The 13,281-nt window shown below is 37.0% G+C and overlaps 1 protein-coding gene across 5 annotated transcripts in view; it reads right to left on the bottom strand.

The window, feature by feature from the left end:
- The window catches only part of CDK8 (cyclin dependent kinase 8), a 90,009-nt gene that overhangs the window by 12,363 nt on the left and 64,365 nt on the right, over nt 1-13,281 (bottom strand). For 3 of the 5 annotated variants that reach the window (XM_064172266.1, XM_064172238.1, XM_064172247.1), the window contains 5 exons: nt 9,528-9,585; nt 6,652-6,783; nt 4,156-4,299; nt 2,191-2,260; nt 1,101-1,173 (listed from right to left, as the gene is read on the bottom strand). In XM_064172266.1, coding sequence (XP_064028336.1) covers nt 1,101-1,173; nt 2,191-2,260; nt 4,156-4,299; nt 6,652-6,783; nt 9,528-9,585 — 477 coding nt within the window. The remainder of the gene's footprint in view (nt 1-1,100; nt 1,174-2,190; nt 2,261-4,155; nt 4,300-6,651; nt 6,784-9,527; nt 9,586-13,281) is intronic. The other 2 variants (XM_064172257.1, XM_064172276.1) reach the window with 2 other exon arrangements.

Genomic DNA, 13,281 nt, shown 5'->3' with positions numbered 1-13,281 from the left:
TTCCAGGACTGAGCAAGTGTGTAAATGAACTGGAGACTTTATTAAAAAAAATAAAGTATATTTATATAATTATGTATATAATAATATTTTCTGTAAGGGTCACAGAACACTGGAACAGGCTCCCCAGAGAGGCTATGGAGTCTCTTTCTCTGGAGACTTTCAAGGCCTGTCTGGATGCATTCCTCTGTGACCTGAGCTAGACTGTAAGGTCCGGCTCTGGCAGGGGAGTTGGACTTGATGATCTCTTTGGGTCCCTTCCCTGACATCCTGTGATCCTATGATGTGTTCTATAAAAACCATAATTGTTGTAAGAGTCCTAGGAATTTTTCTTAAGAAATCTACAAAGGATTAGTGTGATAGGAAGAAACACTAGAATGTTATGAGCTGCATGTTCAAGTCTCAAGTTAATTTTGTTTTAAGATGGAAAGAGTATGTAAATAAAGCAGGCATTCAGGATTTTAAAAAATAAAAAATCAGGCTATTAAAAATATGCAAAGCAGAAAAATGGCTGAGTTGTGGCAACCCTGCAAATATAATTGCAAACTAAATATGACTTAAAGACTTAAAACCTCTGATATACTTGATGTAGAAACTAATCCAGTTAATTACTCTCAATCAGTGTGAGAAGGACACAGAACGTTAGGGGCTGGAAGGAACCTCAAAATATCATCTAGTCCAACCCTCCCCTGCCAGAGCAGGATCACCTGCAACAGATCACACAGGTACACCGAGGTGGGTTTTGAGTATCTCCAGAGAAGGAGACTCCACAATCCCCCCTAGGCAGCCTGTTCCAGTGTTCTATCACCTTCACAGTTCTATGGAACTTCCTATGCCTCAACTTCCACCCATTGCCCCTTGTCCTGTCTTTGGGTGTCACCAAGAAGAGCTTGATTCCATCATTTTGGCATTCACCCTTTCCACACCTACATAGACATTCATAAAGTGGTTTTGTAGTTCTCAGATTGCAGAGTATCAGCTATTCCTAATGTTGTTCATAAAATAAAGTGAGTTAGAGAATACTTGGCACCAAGCCAGCTCTCAACTTGAACACCTGTATCTCATGTGAGGCTTTTGATTTTCTTATGTATGCAAGAACTTACCAAGTGGAATGCCTTACTATCTGGTTTAACTTTATGTTTTTCCATATATTTGATAAGGCTGCAGTTGGTATACCTAAAAAAAGGAAAAAAAATGTGACATTTCCAACATGCAAATTTGAAACAGCAAAGCTCTATCAGTAGCCACAAAACATCAAGAGTATTTTAGTTTCCAATGCTAATCCCCTATGCAGGGAATAAAAATCTACTAACACCAAAGATTGCTTGAAGTCATTCAGACACTGCAGAAATACATTTCCCCCACATGACTGTAAAAACACATCACATCCACACAAAAAGCACATATCAAACCAGGTACAGACACCAAACTATTATCCAGCTATGCCTTTCACCAATTTTACTATTATACAGCTTCATTCTCTATATTTCTAAGGCCAGTGAACATGCAGAGAAATACTTAAGCCCATCATGTTGCTCTAAGGGCATCCACAAATTCACATTTTTTTCAGAGGAGCTAAAAATTAACGTTTCTAAATGGTTAGAGTAGGATGGCAGATGCAAGAGACATATTTAACAGTGCAGCCTCAAATCCCTCAGCACACAAACAAGGCAAGGCTGTAGGGTCTTAAGCGCAGGTATCAGACTGGCAACGTGACAGTAAAACTGAAAGGTGTTCTTTTCCTTAGACTTCACAAGCTATGCTAGACACAAAACCTGACAATTACACCCACTGTTTGCTGGAAACAGTGTAACATTGCCAGATGCCTTTTATGCAGCTATTACAGAAAAACATTTCCAGTACCACAGATTTGGAAACAGCTGTGACAAACTGCGCTCAGCAATCTTCTGAGCTGTGTGGGGTCTTACTGGCATTAACCTGTTTCACACACCTGCCACCCTACCATTTGCAGTCTGTCTCCAGCTACTCTTCTGATTCACACCACCTCAACAGGCCAAGTTCACCATTATGAAACACTTCAGAATTATATTTTTTTTCTTTATACAATATAAGTCCCAGCCATTTTATAGCCCTTGTTTGGAATCTACATAGAAAATGGTGTGAGCTACAAGGAATTGATGGTAGGGAAAAGCAAAACACACTTTCTTAAAGCTCAACTCAAAGCAGACTTACGTGTTTCTCCGGAAATCTTTCATTAAAGTTGAGTGTTCAGGCATCTTTTTTATGTCTTCCCAATCTTTATCTGCAAAATCAATATTTATTAATAATTTTTTTCCTCCCCCCTCCCCAAAGTAAAACAAAGGCTTTCAAAGCATCTCTATAGCCCTGATTTCAGTCTGATTCTCTATCCTTGCAGTTAGTGATTTCTTTGTACACCTTGACTCATATTCCTTCATCACCTCTTCACAATAAATCTTACCAACACCTAAGAGGTTCCAGCTGTGTGCTGATTAACTCAAGAACTTGAAAAATCAGCTGCCAGTTACAGTGAAGATTGCCATACACTCAACAACAACAACAGAGAAAAAAACATGTCAGCCATGGTGCTTGTATCCTTCAGGAATGTCATTTAATTTATTTAGGCACAGTTGTGATCTCAGGACAAGAGTACATGAGACTCCCACAAACACTGTCTAAATTTTCCAATCTCACAGCACTGTCTTTAGTGACAGGAAAATGCCCAGGGACACTGCAAAATTCTGCTGTCTCAACATAAATGTTGTTAGCCAACAGAAGGTTAATAAAAACTAAAATGTGAACACTCAAAGAATATCTCATCTAAACCTCTGTGAGTAGAGAAAGCCTGAAAGGGAATTAAAAATTAAAACCTCAAAATCCCTACCAACACTTAGCCTCCTGAAAAGGCTCTGTGGGCAAGTAGATTGATTGCACTCAAATCCTTACTAGGTCTTAACACAGCTACAGAACACTGGCAGCTTAAAAATTGTAAGTAAATAAAGGCATCGGAGATCAATCATTAAATTATTATTTATTTATTTAAAGATTCTCCTCTTTCCCTATGCTCCATCCCAAAGAAAATTGCCACTTTCAAATACAGCAAGTGGCAATAAAAAAGTGTAGTATTTGCTTTTTATGTAAGCTACACAAAGACAATGTAAAAAACAAATGATGTAAGAAAAGCATAAGAAACAGGTAAAATTCTGGGCTAAAAGCAGAAAAGGAGAATATTGCTTAAAGAAGCACAATTAAAGGGGATGTTCAAGAAAATAAAAGTCCTTAATATGCACTTGCAGGAATCTGACACAGCAGTACAGAATCAATAAAGTACATACAGGACGAAGAAAAGTCAAATGGAAAAATAAGAGCAAATTTCATTAAAAAAATGTAAACCAATCAAACAAACTCTACAAAACTCATGTGATAGGAAGAAGAAAGTCTATCAGAACAGTAAATAGAAATAGTATTAATAGTGAGTGTACAATGGCTGAGAACACAAGCTGTGAGAAAGATGACCAAGAAGTAAAAATACGCACATCTGCGATCACGTGAACACTAGAAGACAAAGCATTAACTGAAAAGATGCAAGGCAGCCTGTAGAAAAGCAAGGAATGAGCAACACTGAGGGGAAAATGCAACAATTTGTAATTTGGTTTGGTTCATGCAACCAGTTCTTTGTTCCAGTTTGGAATAGATATTCCATCCGTATCACAAGCTTTCTATTGGGGAATTAATGAATAGACTGGAAAAAAAACCCACATCCCCTAGCTCCAAAATGTCATGTTTAAATTAGCATGAGTCAAACATCTGTGTAATAATCACTAAATATATAGACTTTTTCCCTTGGTTTCATACTATCATCTGTCACTTTCCAAATCCAAAAATCACTACTGAAGAAACATAGAAATATTCCTTCTGATTTTTAATCACCCTCCACTAAACATGATCTTTTAGAATTATAAGACATTGGTATGTGTATAGGCAAAGATAATCCTACCTTTAACAAAAGGGAAAAAAATACCTAATAGGACTGTTAGGTTCTAGACTGGCAACTCGTGAAATAAAGATTGTGTTTGAACAGCTTTGTTGCTTTGATCAGCTGCCTCCTTCATATGCAAAGAAAGCAATACAGATATCTTTCTTTGAACAGCAATGAAAAACAAAAAGCACAGTGTGTACCTGCAGGAAATCCCATTACATTGAATATTCTGTCCAGCTGGTCATGGTGATAAGGATTACTAGTTTTGATATCTTCTTGTCGACAATGGAATATTGGCTCTGATGTTAGCAGCTCTGCAAATATACACCCTATGGCCCAAATATCTTTAAAAAAGGAGAACAGGGGAAAAAAAATCAAATGAATCTTTCCAAAAAGATCTTGGTGAGGCAGAATGTTAGTTTTTAGCTTACTAAAGATAAGGTCCTTGGCATTGAAAATTTCAAGTTTCTTTTGTAGAAGTGCAACACTTCCTTGACTTCCTTCAGCTATCAATAAAAGTACACAACCCAGTAACCACAAAGGAGCAGAGAGAATATCATACAAGTTTTTGTGGAGTTTTTAAGTGTAGCTACCATTTATTGCTGAGAAAAGTAAGAAAAAAATAACAAAAAAGAAACTATTTGGGTAACTGTCCAAATAAAACACGAATGAAAAGAAGCCAACCAATATTTTATCCATTCACAGCCATACCATCCCCACCAACAGATGTGCCCTTTCTGATCAGCTATTGGGTTTATGAAACACCAAGTGACCCCAAAAATACAAGTTGAAAAGCAGTGACATGGAAATAAGCCAAATGCTACCTATAAAAGCTTGCAGAAAGACAGCAAGAAGAAAATCCATGCTCAAATACCTCACCAACCCGTTACATAATATTCATTAAAAAAAAAAACAACAACAACAACTAAAAGCAGACAAAAGCAACCCAACCAAATCCTTCCAGTTATAACTGCTATGATTCAATCTGCAAAACTGGATAGACTGAATTTTTCCAATTGTCATCGTGATTTTTTCTAGTATATACAAATGCAACTTTTAATTTACATAAAGTAAGGGTACACTGAACCTCGAATGAACAAGAAAAGGTCATGAACAAGGGCAAAAGCAAATGATGCAGAGAGCATAACCCCAGTATTCAGTGTTTGTATACAGTCAGTTTTTATCTATGCTGCAGAAAAATCATGTACTAAAGGCTATGACCATCCATGCAGTTTCACATGCTGAAAGCAGAAGAAAATGCCAGTGAAGGAACATGCAAGCAACAACAAAAATAAGCCATTTAAAGGAACGTAGAAAGAAAGATATTTAATCTGTAAAAGAAATATAGTATTAAAAGAAAAGTAAATGAACACACTGAAGTCACAAACAGAATTTCTGACACAAACTTCAAAAAATAGTGGCCACGGTCTAACGAAAGAACTTCTGGTTACAGAAACAACAGCAACAACATGTATGCCCACAGATAGTCTCTGTTACAAAGTAAGGAGAACATTGCAAGGGAAGTTATTTACCCCAAACCGGTTGCTAGGCTTTAAAACACCTTTTAAACCAAGTCAGCAACAGAAAACATTCCACTCCTCTTCCATACAACCTCTCCTCCTTTCAGGGCAAAGCAGTTCACACCTACTACAGGTGAACATTGCTCCAGTCTGCTACTGGGCTATCCCCTCTGTCCTACACTGGCTCCTGCCATCAGCAATCCCTTGCCCCTGAAATAGCAAGGGCAGAGATTGGCAGAGCTAACTCAAATGTGCCGTGATGAAGCTGTTAAATTCAAGCTGATAAGTATTAAATAAGTGAAGAGGACAGACATTAAGATGATGTAACTAATGCCATCCTTACAGCATCTGCATTCTACCATGTTTGTTTTATTCTGGATATACCTGTCCACCTTACAATCACAGAATCAAGCAGGTTGGAAGAGACTTCCAAGATCATCCAGTCCAACCTAGCACTTTGCAATGTTTTAACTTCACATAAAATTCCCGCCCTCCATTATAACCTAATTTATTTTTGTTTCCTTCCTAATAAGGGAAGTCAAATTTGGTTTCAAACTTCTGTGCATATTCTTCATTTAAAATAAATAAATATAATACAAATGCACTCCAGATTTTTTAAATGCAGCACTAGGATGATGCAGATCTGCACCAGCAAAATTCACCGACCGGACATAAAAACGCAATGCCGACTGACCATATCTCACTACTTCAATTCCCATTCAAGCTTATGCTTTAAGGCTAAAATAGAGCTCATTTTTACACTTCCATTTCAGTGCAGTAAATATATTATCCATTCTGCACATTACATCTATTTATTACACTAGGTAAAAAGGATGGACTCTGTGTCATCGTGATATGAATTCTGCGAGCAGTTCAAAGATGCATCCATAGTTTGTATTGCCTCTAACAGAATTTACAAAGTCTTATGTGAAATCCATATGAACTTAGACTGCATTGAAGGCCACGTGGAGCCAGCACCCAGAAATATTCCACCTCTATATATTGTCAGAAACCACAGTGATCTAAACAATTTGTCAAAGCTCAATATTACCTGAAGAAAACAGTAACGCACCTTTAACTCAGCTGCTGTCCTCAGTACTATTTAATCAACTCTTCAACACTAAAGTACAATCAATACAACAAACCAAAATGGTACATTTTTTCCACTGTACTTACCAATAGCTTTGGTATAATGCCTTGCTCCAAGAAGCAACTCTGGAGCTCGATACCAGAACGTTACAACTACTGGATCCAAGTCTGCTAAAGGCTTCAGAGGTGAATTAAATAATCGGGCAAAGCCCATGTCAGCTGCAAAATTCAAAGAGAGATGCTTTAAAATTTGAGGAAACCCACTTTTTTTTTTTCTTTAAAAAAAAATATATATAAACTGTTCATTTGTTAGCACTACCATCACTGCTAAATAAAATGCAAATGCAGACTGTAGCAGTTAAGAATTGTGTGAGCAGATATTCTTAAAGCTCTCGTAGAAGATACTGGATGTCATGACTCCTAAAGTATATCATTATAAATCATTACTAACATGAGCAATTTAGAGCAAAGACTTAACCATTGTTCTGAAAAAGTGCATCAACTCACTTCTCAGGACACTGGTAAATCCCCATGCATTTTACCTGATATTCTCTGGTAAAATATGCCATTATTACAGGATGGTCTTTTGAGAAGCAGCATTTTAAAAGTGAACTAAATGCAGGTTCCACAAAAGTTAGAATGATTTATAATACATACATGCACATCAGAAAAGCTCCCTTCTCATCAGTTAGCTGTAGCAAGATTTCCTCCACAGAAAAACAGCAGCTAAGCCTCCAGCATCTGCCTCTGTACTATTTTCTGCCAAGATGTATTTCCAGTATCAAGATACAAGTATGAAATAACATTTAGGCTATTGTTTTAAAATTCTGTTTGGGGATATTATATAATTAAAATTTACTTTTTTTTTTTAGAATTGGTGGTATACCAATACAAAAGCTGTCTGATAGACCAAATAGGTGGGCAGACTAAAATATGCACCTTCTCTCATCAAATCACTTTCTGAACCCATCAGTCCCCAAATCCCACGACAGAGTGACTCTGTGGTACAGGGATATGCACATGCTGAGGGCTCAAATGAAACAGGGTAAGTAGCCATTCTGAGGGAAAAGGACCTACAGTTATAGCTCACTGGTTGAGGGAAGACTGCAGTGCAGATATGGGGCTAACTCGACTGCACAATCCCAAATATTTATTTTTCATATGCATTCCTATTTATGATTGTTTTAGTGCATTTAAAGAGAATAATTTTGCAATCTTCTACATTAAAATACCAATCCACTAGTAACTATGTAAAATAAGGAAAATTATTTGCAGAAAGTGAATTTATTACTCAAAATGACACAAAAAGTCTACAAAAATTATTTTAAGTTAAATACCAGTTATGTAATTTTTAGAAAAATTAGTTACACTGAAAAAGTGGAAGCCCTTGGTATGAGTAGAACTTCTGCATTCTTTTCCTGTTGTTGTAATATCTTATTTCCCTAAGGAAAAAAACCCTACATTTTGACAACACACTTAGAAATGCAGGGTCCCCCTCCCTCTTCCCCCACTGGGAATGGATGGCTCAGAGGACTGGTGGTCCCAAATACAGAATCTTTCACCTGCCCATTGACAAAGTCTCACTAAATTTAGTTGTGTATTAAGTTATTCCCAAATTAATTCAAAACTAAAAATTAAGAAATAAATGGGTGGTCTATGTGCAATTACTAGCAAATAGTTGTGTACAGCAAATATCACCACCACAGCTAAAAGCAAATGTGCCCAGGAAATTACCTAGATTCTCAATTTTGGAAGCAACTGCTTTGTGTAGAGTAAGAAAGAGTAAGCAGAAGACATTTTCCCTTCTGCTGTCCATATTGTACCTGTCTTGTATGGAGAAGTCCTCAATCTCTGCTGTCAACTTTAAGCCTCAGATGGGCTTCAAAAACTTTCAAGGTAGGATCTGCACAAGTGCTCAGCCCTGGCTGATTTGCTCTTTGGATTCAAAGAGCAAGGGGAAAACTAGAGCAGCACTGAACGCTTGAAGAACATCCTAGCCTGAATCATTACACTGGCGATTAACAAATGTCATTCAGATAAACAAAACAGTCAGAGTACAAAGCAACAATGCAGAAAAATAATCTCATAAAAGAAAGCCAAAGGGAAGTGAAAAAAAAGATGAACTAGGTTTAGAAAAACCTAGTTTTCAAAAACCTTTCAAACAGGGCCACGTTACTGTAACATATAAGCAGACTGTGCATTAGCAGTCTGCTGTCAAAGCATTGCCACACTAAAGCACAGCCTGGTATAACTTATTACTGTTAGACTACAGTTAATGTTTGTTTATTTATGTATTTAAAACCAACTCAACTTCTACTAATTATCCTCTCACTGCGAGCAGTAACTCCCACCAGGAGATGTTACAATAGTGGGAAATGTGTTATATCCTTCCTACTCTGGCAGACTCTGGGTTGAGTATTTAAAGGTAGTTCTGGATTACTATGTTTTCTGGACTTTAAAGATCCCTTGTGTTGATCTCCAAGGGACCTGTTTGCCCTTTGGAGAACATCTGTGGTAGGCTAAATGCCACCTTTGATTTCATTACAGAAATTTAAGGTTTGCAGCAATGAGTTGTTCCCTATTTAGATTTTATACACAGCAGCAAAATAATGTCATGGCATTACAGGGGTAAATGAAGTAAGTTTTAAAATTCCACTTCTTTCTCCTCCTTTCCCCCTAGCTGGTTGTCTTCTTTATCCCCATATAAAAATCCCCCACCCCACACAAACACCCACTTAAACAAAATATAATGACATTTTCTGTGTATTATTGATAAGGCTACAGCATTTCACAGTCAGAACTGGTGGGGCTAATGTCAAGAAGCCAGTCACTCAAAACAGCATTTAGGCAATGTGCCCAGGGACATACTAGTATTACAGTGACTACTTTAGGTGGTACAACGGCACCTTCAGAACATTCTAACTTAAATGCTACACTGGGACTTATCAAAGATATAAACATACCAATTTTTACTCTTCCTCGCTCAGGACCTTCACCCATAACTAAAATATTAGCAGGTTTCTGTGGAAAAAAAATAAATATACAATACATATACCACGATAAACCTAAACATTAGTCTCTGAAAAGTTAGTTAAGCTTTGTTTTGTCAGTTTTAAACCAACTTTGTTTTAATAAAAATGACAAGTTTCTCTATCACCATAAAGCTGTGCAAGGACCCAGACACAGGCTCTCCCTGACAGCATCTTCCTTTACTCTTTTTGGTGTCTCTGCACTCCAGCAAGATGCTTCCTCACTGACACTCTGGTGTCTGTCCTTAACTGGCAAGAGTTGCAGTTGCTGACCCACCAAGACTTCTACCAAAACCACCCCAGATCTTTTTGGTGAGAGGCAGTACCATTGCTGCCCACCACCTGCACCCCCCAGCACATGGTTGGGAAGTCAGCTCTACAGCATGTTTTGCCCAGGGTTAAAGACACTTGCAGACAATTCACAGGAAAAAAAAACAAACCTGAGTTATAGATTAAACATTACCACATGATTTCAAATTGGAGGCAAAAAATCATCTCAATTATTCCTATTTAGAAGCATATACTAATTCAGATAGCTGCAAACTTGGAAATCATTGCCCTTACTTTATTGTTCTCTCTACCTTCCTTGTCTTTTACTACAGAGGTGAGTTTAAAAAGTGAGATACAGTTCAGCTGGTTATATATCACTCACCACTACTTCATCCTATGTTTTCTGTTATCCTGTTTCTCATAAGCAAATCTGCTCATCTGCAGTCAGAAGATTCCTCAAATGCTAACACTTTATATAAATCAAACCTTCAGTGCTTGTTCTGAGAGGAAACAAACATCAGGAAAACTCACAGCTAATGCTGAAAATGTATGCTAGACTTGTTTTGAAATGAAGTGACTTAGATACTCATTCATACTGAATCCTGTTCAGCTGTGAACTGTGAGAATACACAACTCTTATTTTGCTTCTCCAGTCTAAACTGATCTGAAGGAAAAAGTAATCTGGCAAGACAGACTACCTAAAAGTTAAAATATATCTTAATATTCTAGTATGATTTATGAAACTTTCTCCAGTCTTCCTAAATCTATCAGGCTCTGGTATAAACACATTCAAAAGCAGAAAATACCATAATTTGATACCTACGTAGAAGACATTAATGCCATGTAAAGCAAGGTACAAAAAATAGTAATAATCCAGTACAATATTTCCTCAAGAAACTTAAGTATCACTGCTTAAGAAAGGCTGAAACATGGATTCTTGCAACAGTAAAATTAATATACAAAATACCTAAAAGGAACTTGAGGTGTTTCCTCTCTGCTGTGAGCACGTTAAAGACAGAAGAAAATGTCGTAGCCTAACTCTGATTAAAAGCTAATATACATCACATTGTCTTTCCAACAGCAATAACATACCCAACTTGTACTGCGTTAGCTAAACGATACACAGAAAGACTGGTGTCTGTCCCACACTAACGCCTTCCCCATCGCTGTGGTTGTTTGGGGTTGGAGTTTTTTTTTCCTGAATAAAAGCACACACTCCATGTCAGTACTGCTTTATCATAAAACAACTGCAGCATGTGGGCACACAGCTCACACTGCGTTCCATTTTGGTTGTATCTAGAAACATCCTATGAATAATCAAGCAGCATAAAATCTTTACACTCAGAGGCCATGTCAAAGTTCAAAGCAATTCAAACTGCTAAGAAAGAAAACAATTTCACCCCATAAGTGACTCTATTGCTATGCTGTGACTCAGAGGAAATACTTAAACCTTTCACAAAAGCTCTCTTCAACATATCTGGGGTGTTAATAAGCTACATGCTTAATGAATATTTTTTTGGGTAAACAATACATTCACAGCCACCAAAATTTTTCAGATAAATAACACATTGACCTAAAGCACAATTTCCTCCTCTGCATTTTCACAGGCTGATAACACTCTACAAAAATGCTCACAACATCCTCACAATGTTTCTAACTTAAGATATTTTACTCTCTGGATTTTGACAGGGCCAAGGAGTCATATTCACACAAAGACTCCATTATGCCAGATTAGTAATCAGCAGAGCACTGGGTAACAACTCCTGCCCCCAAAACCTTCTACCCTAAGTACAAACTGGGCAACAGGTTGCAAAAAAAAGTATGAGATGATACTGGTTACCAAAATCAGTAGCAACAGATTGATTCACACTTAAAATATTTTTTTTTCTCTTGGGATTTACAGAAAATATTTTTTAAACACAGGCCATCTAGAAACTCCATAAGGAGCTTCCAGGCCACAAAATAGAAGAACGCTTGATTGATCTGGAATAAGCATTTACAGCAGTTCACCTCTCTCTAGAGTCAAAGGTCCTGCACTGAAATAACCCTGTTTGAAGTAAAAGATTCTTACAACAGAGATATTTATATAGCCACATCACTGTAAAGATAAGTTGTCACAGTTAAAGATTTAATAAATAACTAAATAAATCAGTGGTCTAATTCTGAAGGCTCCCATTCCTAAAAATCATTTCATTAGTAGGCTGCAACAACATCATGAGTTGAAAAACTTTTACACATAAGACCTTTAATCAATGTTTAAATTCAATAGGGGACTATTTACCAGAAATCAATGTAGGGACAGTATTGATGTTCCTACAACATAAGCATTTTGAAGACTCCCTGAGAAACACTCAGCAAAAATCAAAACTCGAGTCCACCATCTGGAGAAAAAACACAACTCCTCTGCTTTGTCTCTTTGTGCAAGTCATTATATACTAAAAATTTATTTGCAATGAAAAATAATCAAGCATTAGAAACAGAAGGGAGAAATCTGAACAAAGTTCAGTTTAATTTGTTAAATTTCAGTTTAATCATCCAGAGAAAATTACAGTTTAAAGTGCTTACTCAAATCATTTGGGCTGAGCAAGTGGAGAAAAAAATTTCAGCAGTTTTTATCTTGTGTCTGAAAATCTACTACTGCAAAACAGCTATCTTCCTTTAGAATCACAAGTGATCAACTTTTAAAAGTCTTGCCTTTTTGTTCTAAAAAGGGCATATTTACTTTTACCATCAAGTGAAATAATTTGTTCTTGCTGGATAAATGCAAATGAGAAAACTGTTATGAACCTAAACCGAATGCAAAGAGTCCTGCACCAATGTACAGCTGAATACTTTGGAGACCAACAAAACAAAATTTCACTGTACAGAATTGTCAGAAGCTTAAGAAAAATTGCCCTTCTCCCATCCCTCAACAGCCCACTTTAGCAGCAAAGGAATAATTCACTCCCATGGAAGAATGGACTTGTGACCATAGTACAGCACTAACTCTTATCTTGTCCTCGATCTGGCTTTGTCAGGCTCTGTATCAGGCTCCTAGACAAACTCTGATCTTGTGCATTTTATCACTACTACTACTATAATAAGAACAAAAGCCTTACTGAAATATTTTTAGATACTTAAAATTTAATCAATATTTGCAAAGTGCAAACAGAAATCCTAAGAATCAGGCTAATTCCAAATAAAGGAGCTAAAACAACACAGATGCTACACCAACAGGTTTGTAGATCCACAAAGAACTTCAGTCACCTTCACCGATCTGCCTAACCTGGCACACAGTACTCCTGGACCATGAAGGCTTTGATAATGAAGGCTACACAATTATCAGGTAGTCCACTCTGTTTTACTCTTCTCTATTTCAGTGGTTTTCCCTTTCCTTTTAACACAACAAATGAAGTTGCCTCTTTTCTCACACACCAGC

Source organism: Pogoniulus pusillus, chromosome 3, assembly GCF_015220805.1.
Source record: "Pogoniulus pusillus isolate bPogPus1 chromosome 3, bPogPus1.pri, whole genome shotgun sequence".
Classification (NCBI taxonomy): domain Eukaryota; kingdom Metazoa; phylum Chordata; class Aves; order Piciformes; family Lybiidae; genus Pogoniulus; species Pogoniulus pusillus.
The sequence above is the reverse complement of the archived record's forward strand: the minus strand, read 5'-3'. Positions and strand labels throughout refer to the sequence as shown.